The sequence below is a fragment of the Ambystoma mexicanum genome, chromosome 5p (assembly GCF_040938575.1).
Source record: "Ambystoma mexicanum isolate Mex_15411 chromosome 5p, UKY_AmexF1_1, whole genome shotgun sequence".
In the NCBI taxonomy this organism is placed as follows: domain Eukaryota; kingdom Metazoa; phylum Chordata; class Amphibia; order Caudata; family Ambystomatidae; genus Ambystoma; species Ambystoma mexicanum.
The window spans coordinates 203,683,149-203,710,231 of NC_090930.1; the positions used below are offsets into that span (position 1 = coordinate 203,683,149).

General features: G+C 48.3%; 1 protein-coding gene across 1 annotated transcript in view; it reads right to left on the minus strand.

The window, feature by feature from the left end:
* COL4A5 (collagen type IV alpha 5 chain) overlaps nt 1-27,083 on the minus strand; it is a 568,084-nt gene that overhangs the window by 439,224 nt on the left and 101,777 nt on the right. Inside the window, exon 2 of the mRNA XM_069612627.1 lies at nt 1,144-1,200. Coding sequence (XP_069468728.1) covers nt 1,144-1,200 — 57 coding nt within the window. The remainder of the gene's footprint in view (nt 1-1,143; nt 1,201-27,083) is intronic.

The following is a 27,083-nucleotide window of genomic DNA, read 5'->3' on the forward strand; positions in this document are numbered from 1 at the left end:
ACCCTTACCCACCCCTATATATATATTTAATTAATTTGACCGTAATAAAGGTCAAAATAATTCAATCAAATGTTTTAGGTCAAATGTTTTTAGGTCAATTATGCTAATACCGCAGTAACACGTCCAGGTGTTGTACTTTGAGGATTTTTGCAACTAATGTTGCACATGTAAGCAGTAGTAGTAGTGCATCATTTATATAGCACCTTTGTCCCATTAGTATGGTCACAATGCACTGTAGGTTGAACGCCCTGCGGGGACCTGAGTCAGGTATGGGAAGATCGAGGAGTGCTACTATGCACGTGTGCATGTTGGCCCAAAACGAAGATATCCATGCCCCTACTAACCACCCATGTCGAGCTGGCATGTGGATGGGTGGTGAGGAGTGCTCTAGAGAGGGCAAGTGAGAGCGGGCTACTCACTATGGGTGCAGTGACCTATCGATTTTTGGTCATGAACAGAAGCTGCATATGCTTATGGCAGCGGTGTGGTGCAAAGAGTCTTCGAGTGGTGCATGATGGCAGATGCGTGCAGGTCAGTGGCCGCGCAAAGTGCTGATTGCATAACGCAGGACGGTGGGGAGTTAAGCGTGGGGAGTTGGGGGGCCAGGATGGGGAGAGGTTCGACACAGACTGGAGGAGAGTGGGGGAGAGGGAAGGGGTAGAGGAGCAGAGCGGCTGGTGTTTCCAGGGTGTTTTGTGGGAAAGGTGGATTGGGGAGGTTCGGGTGTTCTGGGGGTGCTTCCTGGAGAGTACAGGATGGGAAGGGGAGGCGGGAGGGCAGACAAAGACAGAACCATTTTGGGACCGCAGTTCTGGGAGGAGCCGTACTCAGTTTTGGAAAAAGCACATTGAAGGTGGCGAGATTGGACCCGTGGCACAATAAAAGTGAAGGTAGGGCCCTCTTTCACGGCAAGGAAACTTCAACTACATTACTGGGCTTCTCCACCTGTTGCACATTTCAAAATATATTTCCTTATTCAACGAGAGAGGTTTGATCTCACTGAGTTTGGACAATTTATAATTGTTCAGTCGTGTAACGGCTTGCCAGTTCGTTAAATGCTCGCCCTGTGTTTTGCTTTCTCTTTTCTTAAAGGACTGTGCCACATCATATTAACATCAATAGAAATAAACACATCAGACTTACTTTTTCACCTTTCACCCCACTGCAGTCACATTTAGTCGATGTGCACCCTTGACACGCCTGTGGAAATAACAAGAAAAATAAATGATTGAAAAAAAGTATCGTGATCCAATACGTGTGCCATTTCTTCACGATACAAAGTTTTAAAACAAGTAAATAGATCGTACAAAACAGTCCAACGAAAACCAACGCAAGTGAACACATACAGAGGAACCTCCATCATCAACCACGAGATGGCGGTATTGGCGCAGCAACGTCAATGAGCTGGATTAATGTTGCTTCTCTGGTACGGATTTTACATGGGTTTAAAGACAATTGGAATGGAGACGGCTACCTTTCCCCTTCCCACAGAGATGTGCAGTACAAGTTCAAACCTGCCTTCCTAGAAGACGCATGAAATTTGAACTTACCTAAAAAAAAATTGCACGCAGTGGCCACGTTTCCCGGGAGTGGGGTCAAACGGCGATGTTAACATTCGCACACGCCTCTTTAGAGAGCGCCGCAAATAAAACAAAGGGCTGGGATTGGGAGCCCTCTAATGACATCTGACCATTTATCAAATGACTTTTTGGTGCAATGCACTGAAGAATTTATGTTTTTTTGGTCATTAAAGAAGAAATATTGCAATCGCCTGCAAAGGCCTGCACGTTCTGTGAAGATGTGATGTGTGATGTTAACCAAATGCAGTGGCCTTCAAGATATGGGGCCTCATTCCGAGTTTGGAATTCGCGCTATTAGCGCCATGACTACCTCCAATACCGGTACAGAGTCCGCCCTCGTTCATTGGGGACTTACTGGTCTAGTCTGACCTTTGCGGGACCGGTAAGTCCCCATTGAAAAAGCCATTCCCCATTCCCATTTCAGCCCCCATAGGGCTCAATGGGAAGGGGGAAGGAGCTAATAACGGTACCGCAAATTGCGGTACCGTTCTTAGCTCTGAAGTCCCTTAACAGGCCCCGTCCATAACGTCTGGTAAAACCAGGCGTTAAGGACAGGAGGCGCTAATGGACCTCGGAATAGAGTGCAAAGGGATTACCGGCACCGATGTCCTCAACGGTGCCCGGCATCCCTTTGCGCCCACCTCGGAATGAGGCCCATGGACTCCGGAAGGGTGAACGGCAGGGGCAGTGGCAGAGCCAGTTCAAGCCTCCCAAACTGGGTAACCTGAAGGCAGAAAACGGAGCTCTCTGGCCTGGCGCTCAGCCAGGGTCGCAGAGTTAAAAGCACCGGTCAAATCTACCATCTCTCTCTGGGAGCAGAGTCTTTCCTTACCTTTAAGCAATAGTATGGCTCAGTGGCAACGCGCTTGTCTTGGAAGCAAGACGACACAGAGCAACACAGTTTCGATCCCCGGGTCTGCGTTTAGAAACCTCTGGGTATTAAGTGTGTTATAAATAACCAATTATTATTATTAATTGCCTGCCTTGCCCTGCCCATATCAACAGCCCCCACACCCATGATTTTTGAGAGGTGTTGCTAGGGGTATCTGGGGGGGCTATAGCCCGGGTCTTTTGGTTGTACGCCCGGATAGAAGTTCCGGGGTTACAACCAAACGGGTAACTAGCCCTGAGTCCCAACAGTCCTGGAATTAGTGTAGCCCCAGATCTTTTCCAGACCTAGCAACCCCTGGTTTGCTTGACACGCTGGTACCTGTACCACTGATTTCCACCAAAAGTAACTTGTTGACAGGAGTCATCAGGCTTCACTTTTTCCCTCATTTGGAAGCAGGGATACAGTTTATGCATGGGGGTTACCGAGGCCAGATATGATATGATATGGCATTTATAACGCGCCTATACACAAGTGTCTCAAGGCACCACGAGGCAAGGGAGAGGGAACAAAGGGGAGACAGAGACAACGATCTTACTAGGCCAGGTGACATTAAGATCGCACAAGTGCATGGGAGGGGGGAGCGGGAAAGTGCAGGGAAAGGGGGAGGGGGCAGTGCAGTACATTGGATAACAGTAAAGTAAATAAGACTATAAATAAGATTAAGACCTCAAAGCAAAAGCACACCTGATGGTGGGAATGCAGGCACTTGGAGGGGCATTAGGCTGCACTCGCAACCCACTTTTAAAATTGTCCTCCAGACCCGCTGCCCCAAAAGGTTTAAGGCTGGCTCCACCCCTGGGTAGAGACAGGCTGGCCGGAACGGGAAAACAATGGCAGTTTGCACAGATCTGCAGAGAGCGCTTAACTTGAGCGAACTCACAGACTTTATGACCAAAGATGATTTAGGCACAGCTCTTTGCCATGGAGTTGCAGCTCAGACTCCTAGCAAGACGAGCCTCAGAAAAGCCCACGTTCTAGTCTATCAGTCTGAGCAAAAGCTGCGTAAAATGACATTCATCCATGTCCTGTGGTTATATGTGTCTTGACTCAGGGCCTGGTAAGTTTTCAGGTGCAAATATCCAACCACAGGCTCCTTGACCCCCTCAGTTATATCCATAGTTTCATTTACTTCCTTCTCCAATTGTGTGTGATCAGGAACAAGGCAACAGCAAAGGTATGAATTTCCACTCTATCGTTCAATCCATGGGGTGACACTGGTGTCATGCCTATGACCCACACTATGTAAGGCTTCTCACTTTTCCAAAGCTTGTCTGTTGCACCATGAATGCATGATTGAGTTCACTTCAGCTTTGGTAAAACTCCCTACCACCACATCCAACTTGCAACAGTTGAAAGGCCCTTGAAACGTTTTTAAAACTATTGCAATATTTTACAAACCTGCAGATATGTTCCAAATGCCCCTGGCTATTCTGATGCAGGGCTCGGCCTGGGGGTCCAATAACTCCACCCACTTGCTTCGTTACCAGGCGAGCCCCTCCACCCGGTGGGCTCTCTGCTTTTCTGGAATTTAGCCTTTCTGTCGTCACTCTTCCAGTTTGGAAGGCACATGGTCCTAAATTCAATGTTCTAAACTCCTTTATTTTAGCATTAAGGTCAGAAAGACAGAAGTTCATCAATGGGCGTTTGAACAAAATAACAAGTCTGAACATTAAATGTATACCTTGAAAAGTTCAAACCTCTATATAAATGAAAATGACATATTTTTAAAGAAGGGGAGAGGGTAACACAAGATGAGGTCAACTGCAGTGTCCCTGGTCCCACTATGTAAAAGCAAATTAAAAAAATGTTTTAGGGGCGGTTTGAATATTTTCGTTAAGGTGATGAGAGCAAAAAGGTGCAAGGAGAGCAACTAGGGGTGTGGCCCTACCCCTTAGCCCACCCCACACAATGATATGCAAGGTTTGCATGAATTATAGGGGCATTGAGGACGCTTGCTTGTGGGTGGCAGTGTGGGCAAGGGAGTGGGGTGGTGGTGTTGGGGTAATGCACATTTCTTTTCAGACACATGGCAAGCATTTTGAGTTGTCAGATTTTATTTTCCAGATTATTTTAGGTCCCTCCCTTGTTGTCTTTCATGCTCTTCGTGGCAAGGGCCCGATGTTTCTTGTCAATAGGTTAAGGGGTCTGCAACTTGTGGCACTTCAAATGCTTTGCACTACAACTCCGATCAGCCCAACCCAGCATAGTCAATGGTGATGGATCATGGGAGCTGTAGTCCAAACGATCTGGAAAGCCAAAGGTTGGCTCTCCCTATGTTAACCCATTATGAAGCTTTGCCCTCTGCTGCCTGCTTGCTTCCGATCGATACATTTCGCTCTGTCTGGATCTGCAAACGCACTTTGCTGGTAGGATGGGGAAAGCCTTGCCTCTTCGGATCAGAAGTTCCAGAGGTTTCCCCACTTAGTCACCAGTTTAAGACCCGGCCGCTACTGATGTTATTTGTGTCCATCTTCTCGTAGCATTCAAACTCCTCCGTGCCACAAGGATATGGAGATGGCAAAGATGGCATTTCCAAACTTCTGAGATGAACAATTTGCTATGCCATGGGCAATAAAAAACAGAGCAGGCTCGTTGCTTATGCGTTTGCCTGACCTGGAGTGCCCACCCCCCCAGCCCACCGGTCCCCCAACCCATCCCAGCTGCTCTCCTACCAATGCACCCTCCTTGTAACCCCTGGGTGCGGGACCTATGTGCCACTGCTGCTTTCCAGCTATGTTCATGCATTATAAATCCCATGCATACATATCTATAGCGCTTCTGCACACTACTAAGGGGTTTAGGCGCTATATAATGGATACACCTTTCCCAAATGTGAGTGGATGCTGCCATTCACTTCATCTGTACACATTAAAATGCTGTAATCCACAATAGATGTATAAAACTTAAAACAGGTGTGCATGGACCTCTCTCAGCGACCCCCACCTCTAAGTCTTGATAACCTAAAGATAAAAGGTGGGCGGTAGGTACATCGGGCAGCTCATGATGGGTTGAATAACAGTTATTTGCAAACAACAGTATTATTGTGCAACACAGAAAGGATGGGCAAGTGTACTTTGCTAAAGATCAGGGGTCTGCAATTTAGAGCTCTCTAGAGGCTTTGGACTGCAACTCAAGTGATCCCTCACTATTGACTTTGCTAGATCGGACTGATGGGAGATGTAGTCCAAAACATGTGTATTTGTATTTTGTTTATTTGTATAGTGCACAAGGCCCGAGGGCAACCGGCGCATTATTTAGTTACAGTCAGCTTACATAGAAATATTTACATTTAGAATATACAAAATATACATGTGACATAATCAAAGGTATACAAATTTACAATATACAAGTGGCATAATTGAAGGTATACAATTTACCGGATAGGGCAGGATGCAATGGCAGAGACATAAAAATAGCCTGTGGTGTCATAGAATATTGTTACAGTCAATAGTCATCCTTAGTCGAGGGTGGATAGCCAAGCTTTGGCATTACTCTTGAAGGCAGTGAAGGAAGGTTCAGCTCTGAGTGGGTTGGGTAGTGTGTTCCACAGCTTAGCTGCTAGGAGAGGGAAACTGCGGCCTCCAGATTTTTGGAGGTTGAACCGTGGGATGACAAGGCAATTAGTGTTTGCGCTTCTGAGAGGTCTCGCAGCTGAGTGCGAGGTGAACCTGTTGGAGAGGTAGCTGGGGGCTAGGTTACCGATACTTTTATGTGTGAGTGCCAAGGCTTTAAGAGAGACTCTTTGGGTAACTGAGAGCCAGCGCAGGCTCCGTCTGTATTCGGAGAAGTGTGCAGTTCTAGGAATGTTCAGGGCCGCTCTAATAGCGTTGTTTTGGATGATTTGAAGTTTTCTGATATTGCATTGGTTAGTGCCCAGGTAGAGGGCATTGCAGTAATCGATTTTGGAGAGGACAAGAGTCCTGGCTAGAGTTGTGCAATTGGCAGGAGACAGAAAAGGGCGGCAAGCTGTGATAAGCTTGCATGTGTAAGATGCAACTGAGGAGACTGCATTCGTTTGTCTGGATAGGGAGAGGGTGGAATCAAGATACATACCTAATGTCTTGGTGTCCTTGGCCACTTTGATGGAATTACCATCAATGCTGAAGGACTTGAATGAGGAGTCAAGTTTACTGAGTTTTTGGGGTGAACCTAAAATGAGGAGCTCAGTCTTCCCATCATTTAAACACAGTTCATGCTGCGCCATCCAGGCCTGGATGACTTGATAAATGGCGTTGATAGCTAGGGAGTCAATTTTGTGGTCACCCGTGATGGGAATAAGTATTTGGGTATCGTCAGCGTAGTTGGTGTACGTGACGCCCATACAGTCCAGTATGTCAAATAGAGGTTTTGTGAAAACGTTGTAGAGTGTCGGGGACACACATGACCCTTTGGTGACACCACATGTGACAGGGGAAGGTTCAGCAGTGGCAGAGGGGGAGAAGACCCTCATGGATCTATTGTCCAGGAATGATGTAATCCAAGCTGTGGCTTTCTCCGAGAAGTTAGCCGCTGATTTAAGGTGGTGGCAGAGGATTTGATGATTGACTAAATCGAATGCTGCGGAGAGGTCTAGAAGGAGTAAGAGAGCCAGTTTTCCCTTATCTTTTAAGTCTTCTATTTGTGTTTTTAAATCTAGTAACGCAGTTTCTGTGTCATGGCGAAGGCGGAAGCCTGATTGCCTAAGAACCAGAAGGTTGTTGGATTCAAGATAATCTTGGATCTGCGGGTATACGCTCGATCGAGAATTTTTAAAAGCAATGTGGAAAGACAAAGGTTAGAGTTCCCTATAAAATGAGAGGCGACGATGACAGTGGTCTTTAAAGACAGTGGCACAAAAGTCGCCCATAGTTTTCATAATGCAAGGAGCAATATCAAATAGCAGCTAACATTGTAATGGTTTAAGAAGTATAAAGGTAGCTTTATACACTTACAAAAGGGAGCGTGCACCACTGTTTACTCTTCGGAAACAAGTGTGCAGGAGAGCGAAGGAAGAGTTTACTGTGTATGGTGTCCCAGGGAGGCTTGCGAGAGAAGCTTGCGCTGCTGCTGCCTGCAGCACTCTTGCCACAAGGGCTGCCAGATCCAAGCTCACGCTCACCATCAACCAGCTGTGGGACCCCCACCGGAGAGCCTGAGGCCAGGCCTTCCACCAACACCTGCTCTGTCTTTCATAAATGCCCCACAGCAACTGCAAACACCCCATTCCCCTCCACGGGACCAAAGACAGCCAGGGCAGTCTAGTGTCTTCATACCCTGGTCTTTCATTAATGCCCCACAGCAACTGTGGACCCCCCCCTCCCCGGGACCAAAGACAGCCAGGGCAGTCTAGTGTCTACATACCCTGGTCTTTCATTAATGCCCCAAAGCAACTGCGGGCCCCTGGGACCAAAGAAAGCCAGGGAAGTCTAGTGCCTTCTTCATAATCGGGTCTTTCATTAATGCCCCACACCAACTGCAGACACCCTCCCTCCCCGAGCCCAAAGACAGCCGGGGCAGTCTAGTGCCTTCATACCCTGGTCTTTCATTAATGCCCCACAGCAACTGCAGACCCCCCTCCTCCCCGGGACCAAAGATAGCCAGGGCAGTCTAGTGTCTTCATACCCTGGTCTTTCATTAATGCCCCACAGCAACTGGAGACATCCCCCCCTCCCCGGGACCAAAGAAAGCCAGGGAAGTCTAGTGCCTTCTTCGTAATCGGGTCTTTCATTAATGCCCCAGAGTAAGTGCAGATATCCCCCCCTCCTCGGGACCAAAGACAGCCAGGGCAGTCTAGTGCCTTCATACCCTGGTCTTTCATTAATGCTTCACACCAACTGCAGACACCCCCGCCCCCTCCTCCGCTGGATCAAAGACAGGTCTAGTGTCCTCATACCCTGGTCTTTCATTGATTGGCCCACATCAACGGTGGATGACCCCGGGACTAAACCTAGCCAGGGCAGTCTAATGTCTTTACTCCCAGCTGGTGCAGAGAACCCCAGCCCCTCTCAGGAGTAAGACTGCTGTATCCCCTTTCCTCCTTCTCGCAGCCCGCTCTGGAAAGAGCCCCATTTGGTAGGTTCTCGAGGGAAGGCTGGAGGGTCAAGGATGCTCGCTATGTGGGCGAGCTCTTCCACAGTGAGGGGTCTCTCTAGCTTGCTCACTGGGAAGCGGTTACATAGATTTGTGTGTAACCTACAGGACACCGAACAAACCAACCAACCAAGATGGTGTCGGGGTGGTTGGACATATGAACGCAAAATTATTGGGTCCATGGGCTTGTGTGCACCTGTGTCGTGCAAGGGGACATTGCAAGGACAGGCACTAAAGGAGTAAATGAAAGGGTAAGGCACTAGCTAATGTTAATTACCAAACAGCTGATGGCGCGCCTTGCAGATTGCAGGGCCTGTCCCCTGTCCTTTGGGAAGAGGTTGGGGTTTGAGCTTTGAACATTTAAGCCTAACACCTCTAACTCCCTCTTTGCTCCTCCCCCTCTAACTCCCTCAGGGTCAGTCGTTTTTCAAAGAAACAAATTGTGGTAGATCTCTGTCTTTGCCTGGGGCCTCCCTCTGGAACAGCCTCCCTGCCTCTCTTAAACTTGAGGAGAACCACCTCCAGTTCCGGAAGCACCTCAAGACCCACCTCTTTGCTTCTGCCTTCTCTCCTCCTCTCCCTTGCTGATCTGTTCAGTCTGGGCATCGTGCACCTGGTCCTCCTCTGACTTTCGGGCCCAGGTAACTGTTCATCCTGCAACCCACCTGCAATGCCTCCCACCACCTGGGTCTGTATCTGTAACCCTACCGTCCCACCCCCTGCTTTTTCTCCACTTATCTGGAACACCCTGTCTGTTGCCTTATGCGTAGCACTCGCCACCTGCTGGCTGCACTACCACTACCTTTTTCTCTTACTATTTATTTATTTTTGTTTTATTTATTTATTTTCTCCTTGCTCAGCACTTTCCTCCCCCCAGCGCCCCTGCACTTTCCCCTTCTTCCTTTCCCATGCACTTGCGCATTCTCAATGTCACTGGGCCTAGTAAGATCTTTGTTTTTGTTTCTCCCTTGTTCCCCTCCCTCGCTTTGTCGCGCTCTGATACACTTCTGTACGAGCGCGACACAAATAAAATATCACTATCAATAACAGGTAGAAAGCTGAGGATGTACACGATCAAAAGCACCAACCAAACTACACATGAAGCGCACACACACCCCACATAACAAACATGCACATACAACAAATACCCCAGATACTGCGCCTTACCCTTACAGATACAACAGTGCACGCATTCAACTCATCAGCAGGCCAACACACACAGACGCTAGTTTCTCCTGGTTCTGGGCCTATGCCACCAGTCTCCCCTCCGGATTTCAGCCCACCCTCTTTCTTACAGAGCCACGTGAGCGCATGGATACCACCCCAATGGTAACGGTGTGCGGTATAAGACAAGTTAACATAACATAACATGTAAAACTGCACTAGAGACCCTTCCCTGCACAGTTGTGAAGGTGATGGTCAAACAGAAAATGGCTTTTCACAGCAACTAGCAGAATCCCCTTTAGGGCAAAGCAGTTGGGGAGACAGCGCCATTACATCAAATTACAATGCTACCCTTCAAAAGGTGGGAACACCTTTTGAGATCTCCAACACATACATTCATGGACACCAGGTTGGACAGGGGGGCCCTAAATAGCAGAGCATCACTGCACCTCAAGAACTGCACAAGCGCCTTTTATACCCCTGGAGGCCCCCCCACCCAAAGGATGAGAGAAAGAGCTGCTAGACTCTGTCCCTAGTGGTATAAAAAAGACCCCAGATGTGGCTCGATTGAGAGACCTGTCCATCCCCAAGAAATATTCTGTCTTATAAACGGAGAGACAGACAGTGACACGTCAGTAGTTGCCAACAGAGTCCACCATGATGTGCCATGGGAAACCTGAGACAGTGTCGACCAATTAGCTGCAATAGGACGGAGAAAAAAGAACACATACTGGCCCCACCTCCAAGCTCATGGAAAGGGGACTGTATCAGTTCTCCATGGGGAGCCCTTCCTGACCGTACCATGGAAGGGATGGGGTCTGGCAGAACAGAGATGTAGGGGCATCCCAGGGGCCTGCATAAGCACCTGCCTCCTCGATACACTGCATGAAATATATTTTGAGGTCACCAATCCTCTGGGACACGTACAGTCTACAGTCTGAGTGCTTCCGAGTGACCCTGGCAGGCCCCGTGCCAGGCTATCTCACTTCATGGCCACTTTACAACTGATGTCAACTTTAAAGAGGACTTCCTGTGGACTCCACCATCAGGGTGGCTGGGGACAGTTTCTCCGGTTTCTTATACATACCCCAATCCTAGTTGTCTTTCTGGTCCCATGACTGGCCTTACGACATCAAGCAAAACAAAAATTGATGGCTGGAAATGTTTGACTTAATCATGACCTCTGGCGCAGCACTAGGCAGACCTCCAACCCGTCGTTCTTTAGCCAGCCAAGCCATTACAAGCCCAGGGACCGCATCTCTTTGGCGCTGAATTCCCTCCACTGGCTCCTCATGGCTGCAAAGGTAAAGTTTAAGACCCTATGCCTAGTCCACAAGCTTTTCTGGGGCCGGGGCCCACACTGTCTATAATGCTCTCTTCGTAAATTCTCTCCATCTAGAGCCCTCTGCTCATCCTCTTCCAACTCTGCGGGTGAGCCGCTTTCACAAACATAAATTTGGGTCGTAGATCTTTATCCTCTGCAGGTGCCTCCCTCTGGAAAAACCTCCCTGCCTCTCTGCCTTGAGCCGGTGCTGCTTAAGTTCCGGAAACTCTTCAAGACCTTCATCTTCTCTTCCTCCTTCTCTCTCCCTCGTCCCTGCTAACAGACGTTCTCCCTATCTTCAGCCTCCTTCCTCCTTCTCCTCCCTAACTCTGTTCAGTTTCTACTGACTGATCGTCGGGTGCACGTCCAGAGCCTCACAGGTCCCAGGCTCCCCGGCCACCCTCTTGCACTTGCCTCAGGGCTGTTGCACTATGTTCGTCATTCCTGCACTTTCAATTTACACTCCATGAGTGAGCAACCTCTCTGCACTTAACCCAGGGCCCTGCTGTACTGGGCGCACTTATCACCTCCTCTCCCCTCCTTACTCGCATCCAGTCTGTACGCATGCTTGACCTGAAGGTACTAGGACTAGTAAGTTAGTTTGTCCTGTCCTCTCACACTTTTTTTGTCTCCCCTACCTAGCATATTAGCAACTGTAGCACTCCATGCACTTGCACTAACAGAAATGCTGCCAGGACTAGTACGCTAGATTTTATGTCTGATCATTTGGAAACTTCAAGGCCTAAAAATGATTACTGTATTCCCTTGCTCCCTTCCCACCTTGAAGCGCTTTGAAGCACTCCATTTGTGTATAAGTGCTATATAAACAATTACAATTACGAAAATGGGAAACACCATCTGCAAATCAGGCTTGGCGCCCACCCCAAAAGGGGCAGTCCAGCCCGAACTGCTTGGTCACATCTCTTCTTCACAAGATCACAAGCATCCCAAGACAGGTTTGCTGCCTCATTGGGTGTCATCAGTGAGGAGTAGCTTGGGTCTCTAGACCCAGCAGTCTCGGGATCCATATACGGGCAATCCTTGTGAACATTTCTAAAGAAATATGAAGAGAGACTAAATGCTGACAAATCCTCAGACATACAAAGTGGTCCTTGGGGAAGCTTTCCGGCTTTCCCTCCAGAAGCGCACATGTGTGAGCCTCCAACAGCACCCTAGTAAGCTCTGCCGTTTACCTAAAGGGGCAAAGGAAGCCCCCGCATTCCTTGGCGGGATTCTGACTTCCGCTGTTGGAGGTCTACCACACATCATTTCCGCCTGCATCGAGTCTGCTTTCCTTCGAGGCTCTTGACGCTGTGGGAGCGCCTAAAATAATCGCCATGGAAGCAGGATAGAATGGGCCCAGACCCTGAACCTCTAAAGGGAAGCCGCTCACCCCAAGGGATTTCCATAAGGAAATCAGGGGGTCAATCAATACGTAATAGGGACATACGTGTCCTCTGACTATCATTAGTGAGTACGTGGCACTGGCTGCCTGCACGTGAAACCTCCAAGTTGCTAAAATACAAGTTTTAAAGGACTGAACTTTGGATTCTTTGAAATCACACACCCAGAAGTTGAAGTCACCCATTGCACCCAGACAGATAGCTTACCGGGTTGGGCCCTTGCTGCTGCAAGCTGCATCTTGCAGGTCGCAGGTTTGTATCCCGGCAAGGCCAACTCAGCGCTTTATCCTTCCGAGATCCATAAATGAGTACCAAGTACAGCTGGATGATAATAGCATGCAAAATATTCTGTGTAAAGTGCTTTGGTGAAAGCGCTATATAATTGACAAATCATTATCATTGCAATGCTCTTACTGCATATATATTCCTCCAAGGCACTCTCGCTCAGGCAGTCTGCGTAGCGATGGGGGGGTCCGTTATTGTTTATCCGGGATAGTTTTACCAAATGATGCTCCTGAAGTAGAAATGGTAGTAATGGCTCAACCTGAGTTTGCATTTTCACTTTATCAACACAGAACCATCACCCCACCTCCATGCTAGCAGAGAACCCCACTTCCATGCTGACAGAGAAACGCACCTCCATGCTGACAGAGAACCGGAGTGGTCAAAAGAGCCAGGTTGCTCCTGACCACCAGGCCTTCTGCGGGGCTGTGAAGACCTGGCTCTTGCATTCTGCGGGGCTGTGAAGACCTGGCTCTTGCATTCTGCGGGGCTGTGAAGACCTGGCTCTTGCATACTGCGGGGCTGTGAAGATCTGGCTCTTGCATACTGCGGGGCTGTGAAGATCTGGCTCTTGCATTCTGCGGGGCTGTGAAGACCTGGCTCTTGCATTCTGCGGGGCTGTGAAGACCTGGCTCTTGCATTCTGCGGGGCTGTGAAGACCTGGCTCTTGCATTCTGCGGGGCTGTAAAGACCTGGCTCTTGCATTCTGCGGGGCTGTGAAGACCTGGCTCTTGCATTCTGCGGGGCTGTGAAGACCTGGCTCTTGCATTCTGCGGGGCTGTGAAGACCTGGCCCTTGCATTCTGCGGGGCTGTGAAGACCTGGCTCTTGCATTCTGCGGGGCTGTGAAGACCTGGCTCTTGCATTCTACGGGGCTGTGAAGACCTGGCTCTTGCATTCTGCGGGGCTGTGAAGACCTGGCTCTTGCATTCTGCGGGGCTGTGAAGACCTGGCTCTTGCATTCTGCGGGGCTGTGAAGACCTGGCTCTTGCATTCTGCGGGGCTGTGAAGACCTGGCTCTTGCATTCTGCGGGGCTGTGAAGACCGGGCTCTTGCATTCTGCGGGGCTGTGAAGACCTGGCTCTTGCATTCTGCAGGGCTGTGAAGATCTGGCTCTTGCATTCTGCAGGGCTGTGAAGACCTGGCTCTTGCATACTGCAGGGCTGTGAAGATCTGGCTCTTGCATTCTGCGGGGCTGTGAAGACCTGGCTCCTGCAGTATCAATATCACTCTGCTTCAGCTACACCTGTGCTTTTGAGGCCACCACCAAAAGGTCACCTTGGTGCTAAGGTCACACACTCCAGAATAGAGCCCTTTGAAATGCCCGGCTGCACCCCCATAAATGTTCAGTAAGTCGGAATCTGACCTGCATCTTTTGTGGTGTGTCTGATAAGTGGGTGTGGCAGACGTGTCGGATACATTTGTAGCCATTTCACATAGCGCCCTTTCCACTTGGCAGCAAGAGAAAGAAAGAGGAGCACTGACCAGCTAACTGAATGTGAACTTCCTATTTTAGACACAAGAGGCCGCTGCAGAGCAAGGTTTCTGAACAACACATCGTTACGAGAAAACATGGACGGCTTCTTGCCAAGAAAAGGAGGCATGTTGGCCGGGCCAGGTACCTGTGTATGGTTACTTCATTGGACTTAGCCACATCTTCAGTAAAGACGACAGATGACCCCATGTCATGAGCCACCCCATTCCACGCCTGGGCTTTACTTTAACCTTAGTTTTACTTCATTCCATGTTATTCAATAGTTGTGACCCAACACTACAACTCCAAGAGGGACAATGATGAGTAAGTGAAGGCCTGGGTCATAGTGCACCTCCTGACATGGAGTCAGGTGGCAACCCTGATCTTCAGAGACCCTAAAAACTAGAGCAAGCGTAGGTCTTGACATGTTGTGTTTCCAGGGAGGTTTTTCCGGAGAAAAGGTTAATTTCCATGGTCAACGCGGGTATTATTATTATTATTTAATTATTATAACGCGCAGACAAAGCCATGGGCCTTAGGACGCACATAGGAGATATGAAGGACAAGCAAACATATTTTACAGAAGTAGGAGAGGAGGTAGCGACATCAGCTCCACTCAACCTGGCATCCGGTTAAAGAGGTGCGTTTTGATGGATTTCTTGAACACAGACAAGGAGGAAGACGCCCTGAGGCAGAGAGGAAGGGCATTGCATTCTTTGGGGGATGGCACATCAAAAGCCGTCCCACCGCAACTTCACAAGCTCAAAGTCTGGTTGTACAAGCTTGTGGTTATCCGTGGACCACAGACTTGGCCTGTGCGGATCAGTTACACGACGGCTCATTAGATGTTGGGGGGGGGCAAGCGTGGTTGACATTTTTATGTCAGTGACAGTAGCTTGTGGGTGATCCTGTGCACCACAGGAAGCCAGTGCAAGGCTCGCCTGCATGGTGTAGCATGATCACGCTTAGATCATCCGTGCATCGCACTTACGGCTGCGCTTTGCAAAGTCTGTAAAGCGTGAACATTAGCTCAAGCACTCATGTCCAGGGCTAAAATCGGGGCCAAGAGCATCCTCTTCAGGCCTTTTTTCAACCACGAACCACTGACATTACAAAGTGACACGAGGTACATTTCACAAATGCATGCATGCATGCATGTAAATACATCATGTGAACACGCTCCGCCACCCCGTTCATAAAGCAATGTTCCAGGCGAACTAGGGTGAGGGGAAGCGCTTCGGGTAGCCAGGTGGATGTGTGGCCTAACACAATAATGCTTCACAAGGCCTTCCCAGCGGATAGCATCCTAAGATGTAACACGGGGCAGGTAGGGTTCACCAGTGACACCTTGTTCACCCGGTGATCAGGCCCAGCTGCCAGACATTCTTACCAGCAGTGTTGGAAGCTGACGTTCTCCAGGAACGCTTATTATTAACAGCCGTCAGAGCTGGAAGGCGACAGCGGTAAAAGAGCTCCCGGCAGCTCAGTTACCACGCAGTGGAGATGACGAACAAGACCGGGCAAGCCGACGCGAAGAACAATGCGCCGGAGAGGAGTATCAAGGATCGTGCATGGAGGCTGACACCGGAGACCAACCCCTCAGGGCGCGCGGATACAGACAGACACACTGCACTACTGAGAGAGGCCACGCCTCCCCTCCCGCGAGATTACACTCCAGCTGACGAAGGCCATCCGCTCCACCCGGGCGCCATCTTTCTTACAGCGCCATCTTCATCTGTGGGTTTCTTTTGCCAAGACTATGTGCGGTGCCATGGAAAGGTGCCAAAGTCCTGTCGCCGGGAGGCTTGGTTGTGGAAGAGCCAATGTGGTTTCATTCTAAGAACTTGTGATGCGGCTTTCACTCGTTTTCCTCCTCTTTATGGTCATGCCACAAAATCTTCATGAATTCCTTCTTACTTTAGTTCAAGAATGTACAGCATGAAAAGCCCAGAATCAGCCTGACCTTTTAACGCAGGTAATGGCACAATCCTTGTTACCATTGCAGCCTTTTTAGTTTTGACTGATTGGTGTCTCCGCCAAGTTCTGAGAGGCAGAGGAAAGCGACATGAATAATATAGGAAAGCGACATGAATAACGACTGACCACCAAATCTCTGTTATGTTATGATATGATAGGTTATTTATAACTTGCTTAACTTTAACACCCTGAGGTTTCTAAGCCCGGACGCAGGGATGGAACCTGTGTTGCTGCGTGTCGTCTTGCTTCCAAAACGAGCACGTTGCACCTGAGCTATCCTCCCGAGACGAATACGCGTTGTGTGTGTATTCTTCCACATGCAAGGTATGGTGTGAGAAAAGGATACCCACAACACGGAATGCTGTGGGGTGCATGCTTCCTATGGCAAAGAGAGCAGGCTGTGCCCTTACTGTAAAAACGGCAGAGCCGGTGCACACGCTGCAGCTTTACAACATGTAGCCAAAGATGTGCGCATCTGGACATTTTAGGGCATTCCCTGGTGATGGAATACACCCTGGGTAACTGGTACACCATAGCAATACCAGCCATATGAGTTAATGCCAGAGAAAATGAAGGTATTACCTGGGCATGTTATGTCCATTTTTCGCAAATGATCCATGACACCCGTATATGTATTTATAGCCAAACCATTGTCTTTGACAATGCTGGTTTAGTTTAGTGGCACTTTTTTGAAGGTGTAGACCTGCTCCCTAACCCAGGGCCTTCCAGCGCATGATGGCAATCACGCAGTGAAAAGAAATCAATGTAGATGGCTTCCTTCCCGTGAGTCTTTCTTATTCAGATTAATCAATTTCTTTATTCAGGTGCTTGTCCACTTGTGGAGGGTGTCAAAGTGGTCGCCCACCAAGACTGGTGGGCTGCAGCATTCACTTGTTTCATCTGGTGTTTGAGAGCCAAAAAACCGCGGTCACCGGTTGGTGGGGCCCGGGTTCCTCGACCAAGGAAGCAGCAAATGGTCTACTGAGAAACCATCAACAGTGACCTGTGGTAAAACCAATGAACCAACCCAACAGCAGCACAGCTCCAGTCAAAGAGCAGGACACCTGGTAAGAAAAGGCCCAAACCCAACAGCGGCACAGCTCCAGCCCAAGGGCAGGACACCTGGTAAGAAAAGGTCCAAACCCAACAGCGACACAGCTCCAGCCCAAGGGCAGAACACCTGGTAAGAAAAGGCCCATACCCAACAGCGGCACAGCTCCAGCCCAAGGGCAGGACACCTGGTAAGAAAAGGCCCAAACCCAACAGCGGCACAGTTCCAGCCCAAGGGCAGGACACCTGGTAAGAAAAGGCCCATACCCAACAGCGGCACAGCTCCAGCCCAAGGGCAGGACACCTGGTAAGAAAAGGCCCAAACCCAACAGCGGCACAGCTCCAGCCCAAGGGCAGGACACCTGGTAAGAAAAGGCCCAAACCCAACAGCGGCACAGCTCCAGCCCAAGGGCAGGACACCTGGTAAGAAAAGGCCCAAACCCAACAGCGGCACAGCTCCAGCCCAAGGGCAGGACACCTGGTAAGAAAAGGCCCAAACCCAACAGCGGCACAGCTCCAGCCCAAGAGCAGGACACCTGGTAAGAAAAGGCCCATACCCAACAGCGGCACAGCTCCAGCCCAAGGGCAGGACACCTGGTAAGAAAAGGCCCAAACCCAACAGCGGCACAGCTCCAGCCCAAGGGCAGGACACCTGGTAAGAAAAGGCCCAAACCCAACAGCGGCACAGCTCCAGCCCAAGAGCAGGACACCTGGTAAGAAAAGGCCCATACCCAACAGCGGCACAGCTCCAGCCCAAGAGCAGGATACCTGGTAAGAAAAGGCCCAAACCCAACAGCGGCACAGCTCCAGCCCAAGGGCAGGACACCTGGTAAGAAAAGGTCCACACCAGTTATACCCAAGCAGCAGAAGAAGCCCAAAGGGCAAGGGCACGCCTGGCGCTTAGGCAATGTTTTCATTACTGGCAGATTCCCTGAAAAATGAAATCTTTATCAGCCTCCCTCGACACAATCCTACCACTGAAAAAGCGGCTTCTAGCGCTAGTTCTCTGGCAGAAATATGCTAGCACTATGCACCGTGCTCCGACACCTCCAGAGATGCTTCTACTCTGAGGTTACGAGGCAATAGGGAGCCCCAGATTTCTGAATTCATATAGTGCGGACTTCTACTCCGAGGCCACAAGGCAATATGGAGCCCCGGGTCCCGGGATTTCTGAAGTCATATAGTGCGGACTTCTACTCTGAGGCTACTAGGCAATAGGGAGCCCCGGATCCCGGGATTTCTGAAGCCACATAGTGCGGACTTCTACTCTGAGGCCACGAGGCAATATGGAGCCCCGGATCCCGGGCTTTCTGAATTCATATAGGGCAGACTTCTACTCCGAGGCCACGAGGCAATATGGAGCCCCGGATTTCTGAATTCATATAGTGCGCTCGAAAGCTAAGCCGCCAAATGTGGCATTGTACAAACTTGGCAATATCGAGCAGCGCTTCGAAGACACTCATGCTAACATGTCTTCGGTATTTAATTCTGAAAAGCATTGAGGGTCAAATTTGAAATATTTAAGATGCTTTGAAGTGATGCCAGAGTCAACCGGTGCCATTGTATTTTTCAACACTGGAATGCATTCTCTTAACTGCTTAAACTGCTGCTTGCTTAGGATATTCTAAATAAAGCTTTGACAGCCAAATGGCTTTCATGGATCCCCAGTGTGGGCAACGTTGTGCATTGGCTGCACACAGCTGCACAAGATCAGGATGGCAGAAGCTTGAATTGAACAACTGTAAGTAAAGGTGTGCATGGTGTGTCTCCTACACTTGGAAACTTCATTGAACTCCGTTGTGACTGCAATTCCCATCTACCCGTGCCTACTTTTTGTCGCGTCAGTGCAGGGTCGGCAGTAAGGCAGTGGAATAGAACTCTAGTGTTTCCCCCACCGTGGTTCTGCAGACTACACGTTTCTTCAGAAGCCCCCAGGCGTAAAATATGGACCGCCCTGCAGGTCTTGAAATGCTATTGGCCGGCATTCATTCATATACGTGCACTTGCAAAGACACCCCCCTCTCATGCATAGGTGCCCTTACATAGACACACCTCTTGCATGCATACATACACCCTTCCTGCACACGCATGCACACAGACACAAATAATGTTTTTCCCTTCCCTATTTCTCTCCAGATTTGACATGACCACGCCTCCCCAGCTGCTCTCCAGGGCTCCCGGCACCGGCGCAGACAGGAATCCTGGTTCCTGACATGCACAGCGGAGCCAGAGAGCGCCCCCTGCTGCTCAGCTGCTCACAGTGAATGCCAACACTGTGCTACTGAGTAAGATCTATGAATGTTTGCCGACTTTTTTTGACCGACCCAAAATTGCTGTATTTTTTTAACCAACTGTCCCACATTTTTTTGCCCTTAAAATGCAGAGGGGAGATGAAAGATCCGTTGCACCTCATCTTGCAACCCCTTCCCCCCCGACCCTCCCTTCCATATACCTCACCCTCACTTACCATCTGCATTTTGCTGTAAAGCAGTGGTAACAAATTTGCCAAAAAGCTATTTGCAGAAAGTGGGTAGTAGCGCAGAGTGGGCATTTACAGATTTACGTGGACCTTGCCCGCTCACGCCTCACCCTGTCTACGCCCTTCACTAGCCCCACATCTGTATCGTGATTTTGGGAAACAAGCTGCCTTGAGCTGTAAAATTGAGTGCACTGATGAGACAGCGTTTATCTTGAGCATCTCATCTTTAAATGTTCCAAATGGCACCAGATCAGGAAACCGACACAGGAATGAAGCCACTTGCTCAGGATCACACACTTTAGCCAAGTAATGAAGCCAGCATTATAACTTCTGACATCATATTCTCAGCGCTCCGGAGAAGCAGCGTGCCTGACCTTCATACTCTGTAAAATTAACCCAATGCTCCCAACAACAAAAAACCAGGGAGTGACATAAGCAAGAGCTGTCCCCGGTGGCTGCGGCGCTGCTGTGCGGACATCCTTAGACCAGGGGGATCATTAGTGCATGACAGATAGGAACTTCAATATAAAGCATCTTTCGAAAGGTGGGAATTAACTGATGCAAAGAAAGCATGTGTTACAATCATAATACTAGGCTTTTAAAATTAAAATGCATCTTTACTTTCCTAAAAAACAATAAACAACGCAAACTATTTTCCTACCTCCATTAAAATTCATCTTACTCCCAACATCAAAGGGAGGGAGTACAATATACCCACCTCAAACCCTACCTGGACCAAACCTGCAAATTCCTCATCCTGGAAATTTGGCTGGTTGCCCCCCATCCCCATGATGGAATTTGAGCGTGAACAAACTTACAATTCACGTATAACACATCTTGGGAGTATCTCCCATCTAAGAGAAATCAGATGCTGCAAAGCCCATTGACAAAACCCTAATAAAAATGCATTTCGATTCCCAAAATTGGCAAGAATAGGAAAAATACCAAAAATGTACTGTTCAAAAACGGTGCTCAGAAATTGATACGATAAACTACTTCCCAAAAAGATGAAGCTACCATAAGCACAGGTTGCACTGCACCGCGGTACACGCGGTCACCGTGTTCAGAAAAGCCTTCAAAACAAAGTTCTTTAACTAGACTGTCAGTGATGTAGTTCCCTTGTAACCATGCAACACACCTACTGTGTTTATTGCAAGCAACCATGTGAATGTTTCTGTATTCTATCCCATCATATCAATCTGTATCCAAGTGAGCCCTCAGTAACAGCGCCACGATACCCAAGGGCCGCTGCACGCTTTATAAATTCAAGTAAATAAATAAGATATATAAAGGCCGATGATGATGATTTTGGACTTGTATGATGGAAAAATGGATACCCACCCTGGGGTAATTATCTTATACATTATGCCTTATACATTGACAACGCTGGGCGAGGAGAGCCCGGTCTTACAGAAGCTGCTCGTTAAGGAACATAATGAGGGGGGGGACCCTACTTGGATGTAGCCGCCTCAGACCATCAGGGGGTGATCTGCAGAGGTGGCGCCCGGGAAGTGAGACTCTCGCCAGTCGAGCAGGATCAGGCTCCAGGGTGCCGCAGCTGCAGGTCCTTCAGGTAAGCGGGCCGTGAGCAGGGTCGGTCTAGAGCAGAAAATTGTCTCAGGCACCAATGAAAAAGGGGCCCACCATTGCAAATGGCAATTCCCTCCGTTTGTGGCACCCTGTTTGAGTAGTACCCAAGGGGGAGTTTTTTGATAAAATGTGGTGCAAATTGTGCAAGTTAAAGAATAGTTATTGAGCAATAATGATCGAAACTACTAGCCACATAGTGAAGTAACTCATCAAACTGACCGACATTGGCCAAAAAAGTGGCCCACTTTGACCCAAAAATCTGGCCCACACTAGCATTTTTGGTTTGTGCATTGCCCTACAGGCCAGGCCGAGCCTGGCCATGAGTGGGAGGATCTTTAAAGACTTTTGACCTCTGACTGCCGTACAGTGTATGGATTTCCGACCTAAGAAATATGGTAACATTGTTTAAGAGCTCTTGGGGTTGTGTTAGTTTGATGATGTATAGAGCACCGACTTCGAGGCAAAGGCCAATAACCAGATCGGAGAACCCGTGGTGCGCCTCCGGCACAGTAGAGATGCTTGCCACACACTACGAGGGGCATGTGGTGGGCACTCGGAGCACTGCAAATGATGAGCAGGATGCTAGGTGCCACGGCCCCCTCACCGATGAAAGCAGGGTTTGCCCATGCCGATGTTTATTGGGCTTGTGGCAATTCTTGTGGCAATGCATGACCGTCCCCCTGTGTGGCAACACAGCGTCAGACTCTGCCCACTAGTACGGCAGAGCGTATGGCCGAGTTACCACACTGTACGCCAGGTGAGCAAAGTAACAGCCCATCGTCTGTGGGATAACACCATTGGTTAAGCCAGAGACATTCTCAGTGGCCTTGTGCTTCCATGAGCAGGATTTGCAAGCAGGCCCATCTCTGAGAAACAGGGAGACCAAGCTTAGCAGCACAGAAATTAACCAGCCATTCACACAAATAAAAGGCAATAATAGCTAGGGGGCTGAAAAGCACAGTGGAAATTAGGGGAACAGACTGATCAGATGCATTCTCTATTAATATATCCGAATTTGAGAATCTTTAGTGATGAATAAGTTTAACTCTCTATTATGAATGTGATCTTGAGCCATATAACTTTGCTGCCCCCCGAAAAAAGGTCCCATTCACACCTTCAAAAGGTATTGCTCTTGCGTAGTGCAAGAAAATGCTGTCACGTGCCACAGCACTCCAGTCACAAGAATTGCAGACTGCACCACACTGGCCATCCACGATTAGTGTATGTTGCAGTCTATATATATATAAAATAGCCTTGCCCCATAAGGCAAACAATTTGCATATGGATTAAATGTAGGCTCTTCAGGTAATTTACAAACCCACAATGCATTTTTGATGTGTTTACTACTGGAAAGTGAACTACGAGGGTGCCGCTGTAGCATATGTGTTTGTTAGCCATCTACTCTCACATTTCAGTGAGAAGTTTTTTTTGTTCCATACATTTTGTAACTCACCATAACTTGATGGTGTTTGGTAACATGCCCAAGTATCCCCAAGAGGACACATATCCTGCGTTAAATAGGACAGAAACTGGTCCATGGAAAAAGAAGGAAGTCAGCGTACACCCTCTGATCAGGAGACTCACTGCCACCACTGCAAACCGTTTCGACTGCTACCCGCGGCCCATGGCGGCAAAGACCCTGTGAAACCAGCCCTACTGTAACAAGACCGCACAGGCTGAAGAATCCTAACCAATGACTACACACTCAACCCGAGAGGATGGTGAAATGAGGCTGAGGCCTCGGTATCCGAAAATCACAGCTGATGGATAAAACCTATCAGCAAGAAGAAGACAGACAGGAGCCAACACTGCACTGATGATTCACAAGAAAGGCGTAACATATGACATGCATTACTTACCGTAAATGCATTTCTGATGATTGTATCTGCTTAGATTCACATGCTGTGCATATAGTCTGACATCTAGTGGTAATCGCAGAGTATTGCATTTTGTTTTTCATAGTCGAAAAGGGGACGTCGACATAGGCGTGTCTGTAATACTATCCCTATAGTGACGTGCAGTGTACCCAAAATCCCTCACGCGTCAAGGTCCCTCAATTTGTATTTTTTCTGCCCTGAGGGAGCCTTTTTAGACGTGAGTACAGAAAAGAGAGAAGGTAATAAGACGTCTATGTTCCTTCCATCCAAGCGGGGAGGGAGGGAGGGTGCATGTGAATCTAAGCAGATACAATCATCAGAAATGCTTTTACGGTAAGTAATGCATGTCTTCTGATGCTTGTTAATCTGCTTAGAATCACATGCTGTGCATAGACTAGCGAGCAGTACCCGGAGTTGGAGGTGGGATGTGAGAAGGAACAGTAGTGAAAAGATGTCTTAATACTGCTTGTCCCACCTGGGAATCAGATCTGGGATGGGCATCTAGACAGTAGTGTTTTGTAAAGATGTGTACAGATCTCCAGGTTGCCACTTTGCAAATGGACTAAAGAGGGACATTTGCAATGAATGCTATGGAAGCCCCAGTGCCTCGAGTAGAATGTGCTCTTGGCTTGAAGCGTAGTTCTCTCTTAGCAAGAGTGTAACAGAGAGTGATGCATTGGACAATCCATCTAGATATAGTGGATTTTGAAACTGCATCTCCTTCTCTTCCTGCTGCCACTGAGACAAAGAACTGATTAGTCTTTCTCAGTGGTCTAGTCAGACCCTCCAGCTTATAGCGATTTTGCGATCCCACAAAATGCAGCGAAAATGGCCGTTTTGCGCAAAATGCTGCGAAAACGGCCGTTTTGTGCCAAAACAGCCGTTTTTGCCAATAAAACTGCAAAAACCTCCATTTAAAAAAAATTATAAAAAAAATAAAACTCAGGGTGCCAGATTCTCAAAACGTTTTAATGCAAGAAATGAAATGCGCCAACACATCTCACCACTTGCGCCCAACAAAAGAGCAGCCCAATTCACAAGGGACACCTGAATGGGCACATTTTATTAAAATGGGCCCATTCAGGTGTCCCTTGTGGATTTTATATGCACGCCCATTCAGATGGCCTTTTTCACCTCCTTGAGAAAATTAGGGGGCATTTCTGCCAATTTAAAAGCGCATCCTGAATTTCCAAGCAAGAGGCACTTTTAAATGTGCAGAAATTGTAGGCAACCATACGCGCACAGGAGGTGGGGGTGCCACTGCATGACAGGGTCTTTCTTGACCTGTCATGCATTTTTTTTAAAGGTATGAACCGCTGCTATGTCACTTGCATTTCTGTTCCTCAAACAGGATAGAAATGCGTTTTTTGGGTCGCATTTTACAGTGGCAGGCTCCTGAAGGGCCTGTCACTGTAAACAGCGCTGGGAGCTTGCAGAACATTTTGACTGCCAAAAATCGATCGAATGGTACAATTTGACCTATTTCACCAGTACCATTCGATCGATTTTTATAAATACTGAACATGTAGGGCGGGGGTTGCGGGGTTGTCACCTGCTCCCCAGGTTCAGTATTTTTGGGGTTGCAGGGGTATCCCCCGCTTCCTCAAAATTGGAGGTGGGGGTCCGAAAACAAAAACAGCAACAAAAAAAAAAAAAGAGACCATGCAGCGTCGGATCCGACCTGCGTTAGAGGGATGGATCTGATACTGCAGGGTTGCTGGGGAAGCGGCAGCAACCAAGCAGTTAAGTAGGGAAGGGAGTGGGGTGGTGGTGAAAGGTACATTTTGGGTTGTTTGACTGAAGTGCAAATCTATTTGTGGCAAAATTTACTACGGTCAATTCCACCACAAATAATTACACTTCGGTCAAAAAATCCAGAACACTATTCAAGGCATCTGGCCAGCACACAATTTGCAGTACAGCTCAGCCCCGTGGAAATGCACAGGTCACCTTTGAGAATAAGGTGACCTGCTCATTTCCAAAAATGGGTTATATAAAAATAGCATATCCTTGGCTCTATTTTTAAATGCCCGATTTTTTGAGGATCATGGTCAAAAACTACATTTTTAAAAAGTGGTGACACTATGAGAGGGAAAGGTGAGAGAGGGAGAGATGTGACGTGATAGGTAAGAAAGCAGAGGCAGAGAAGTGGGTCAGAGGAGGAAGCGGTGCACAAAAGAGCAGTGATGCAGTGGACCAGAAATCTGAGAGCAAGCATAGGTACAGAAAGTAGAGGGAACGTGTGGTCAGGGGTAGCAGTGAGCCAGAAAGCAAAGAGGAAGCCGTTGGCCGGAAAGAGGCAGTGAGCTGCAGACTGGGAAAAAGGATGAGTGAAGAGTGCGATAGAATGAGAGAAAGGATGCAAGATGCAGAAGCAGCACAAAAGAACGGAGGACTGTATATTGAGTTGTAAGGTGTGAGTTGGGAGTATGATTTGGAGTTTGGCAGGGGCGGGGGAGTGCAAATTGTGACTTGACATTGTGACATAGGGCCTCATTACGACCCTGGCGCTAAGAGATTACCGGTACCGGTAATCCCTTAGCGCCTGATTACGAGGTCCCTTTGCGGGTTCCCACCTTAACGGCTGATTTCACCAGCTGTTAAGGATTGGACCCACAAAGGGACCTTGGTGCTAATTACGGTACCGCAATTTGTGGTACCGTAATTTGCGCCTTCAACATTAACATTGAGCCCTATGGGGCGAAATGGCAATGGTGAAGGGGCAATGTTGAATGGTGGAATTACCGCCCTGCCAACCTCGACATGGGGCGGTAATTCCGCCATTTCCCAATGCCGGAATCCGGCATCGACCATGGTGCTATTAGCACCATGGTTTTACACCTGGGTCGTAATGAGGCCCATAGTACGTAAGTATTTGTATGACAGAGTGAGAGGTTCAGGAACGCAAGTTGTAATGGGGAGTTGGTGAGATGTGTGATGTGTGTTGGTGAGAGAGGTGTGTGGGTGTTTGGGGGCTTGGAGGGGAATAGTTTCAGCATTACAATTGATCATGATTAATTTAGTTAATACTATTAAATAGGCATGCACATTAAACCAAAAATTTCGACAAAACTAAAACTGTTCTGCCAAGCCAGAGACGTCATGGACTCTTCCTATTAAATTAATACAAAAGATACATAATAATGACACCCTGGCTCCCTTGCAGTCTGCCTCGTTCCTACAATGTGGCAATCTTACACCCTCCAGTTAATACAAAATGTCCTGCAAAAATGCCGCAATAAATAAAGGTTTGTGCCGCAAGATTTGCCATTTCATGCCGCAAAATTTGCCATTTCATGCCGCAAAATCCTGGAAGGTCTGTCTAGTTCTTTCCATATAAAACATGACCGCACTGGGCACATCGAGTGTATGCAGGCTCTTTTCTCCCAAGTTTGATGGGTTTTGAAAGAACGTTGGTAGTTCTATCGACTTTGACATGGAATTTAGAAATTAATTTTGGTGCAAACCTAGGATGCGTGCGTAGAACCTCCTTATCCTTGTGAACTGTTACAAAGGGGTCTAGTATAGAGAGCGCTTGTAGTTCACTTACTCTCCTAATGGAGGTGATAGCTATTAAGAAAGCAGTTTTAAGAGTGAGGTTCTTAAGTGTTGCTTTGTGCATGGGTTCGAAGGGTGAGCCCATAAGCCTGGTTAGTACCACATTTAGGTCCCATCCAGGAGCCGGGTTAGATATTGGAGGGTGGATCCTTTTTACTCCCTCCATGAGGGCTTTTATAACTGGAACTTTCCACCATGACACCTTATGTTGAGACGTGGTGCATGCGGAAAGTGCAGCTAGATGAACTTTTATAGAATTAAAGACTGAGTCTAATAAGTGAGTCAGGTAAAGAACAATCTGTGTGGGAGAGCAGTCAACGGGGTTGATGGTCTTTGCGCTACACCAGATGACGAACCGTTTCCAC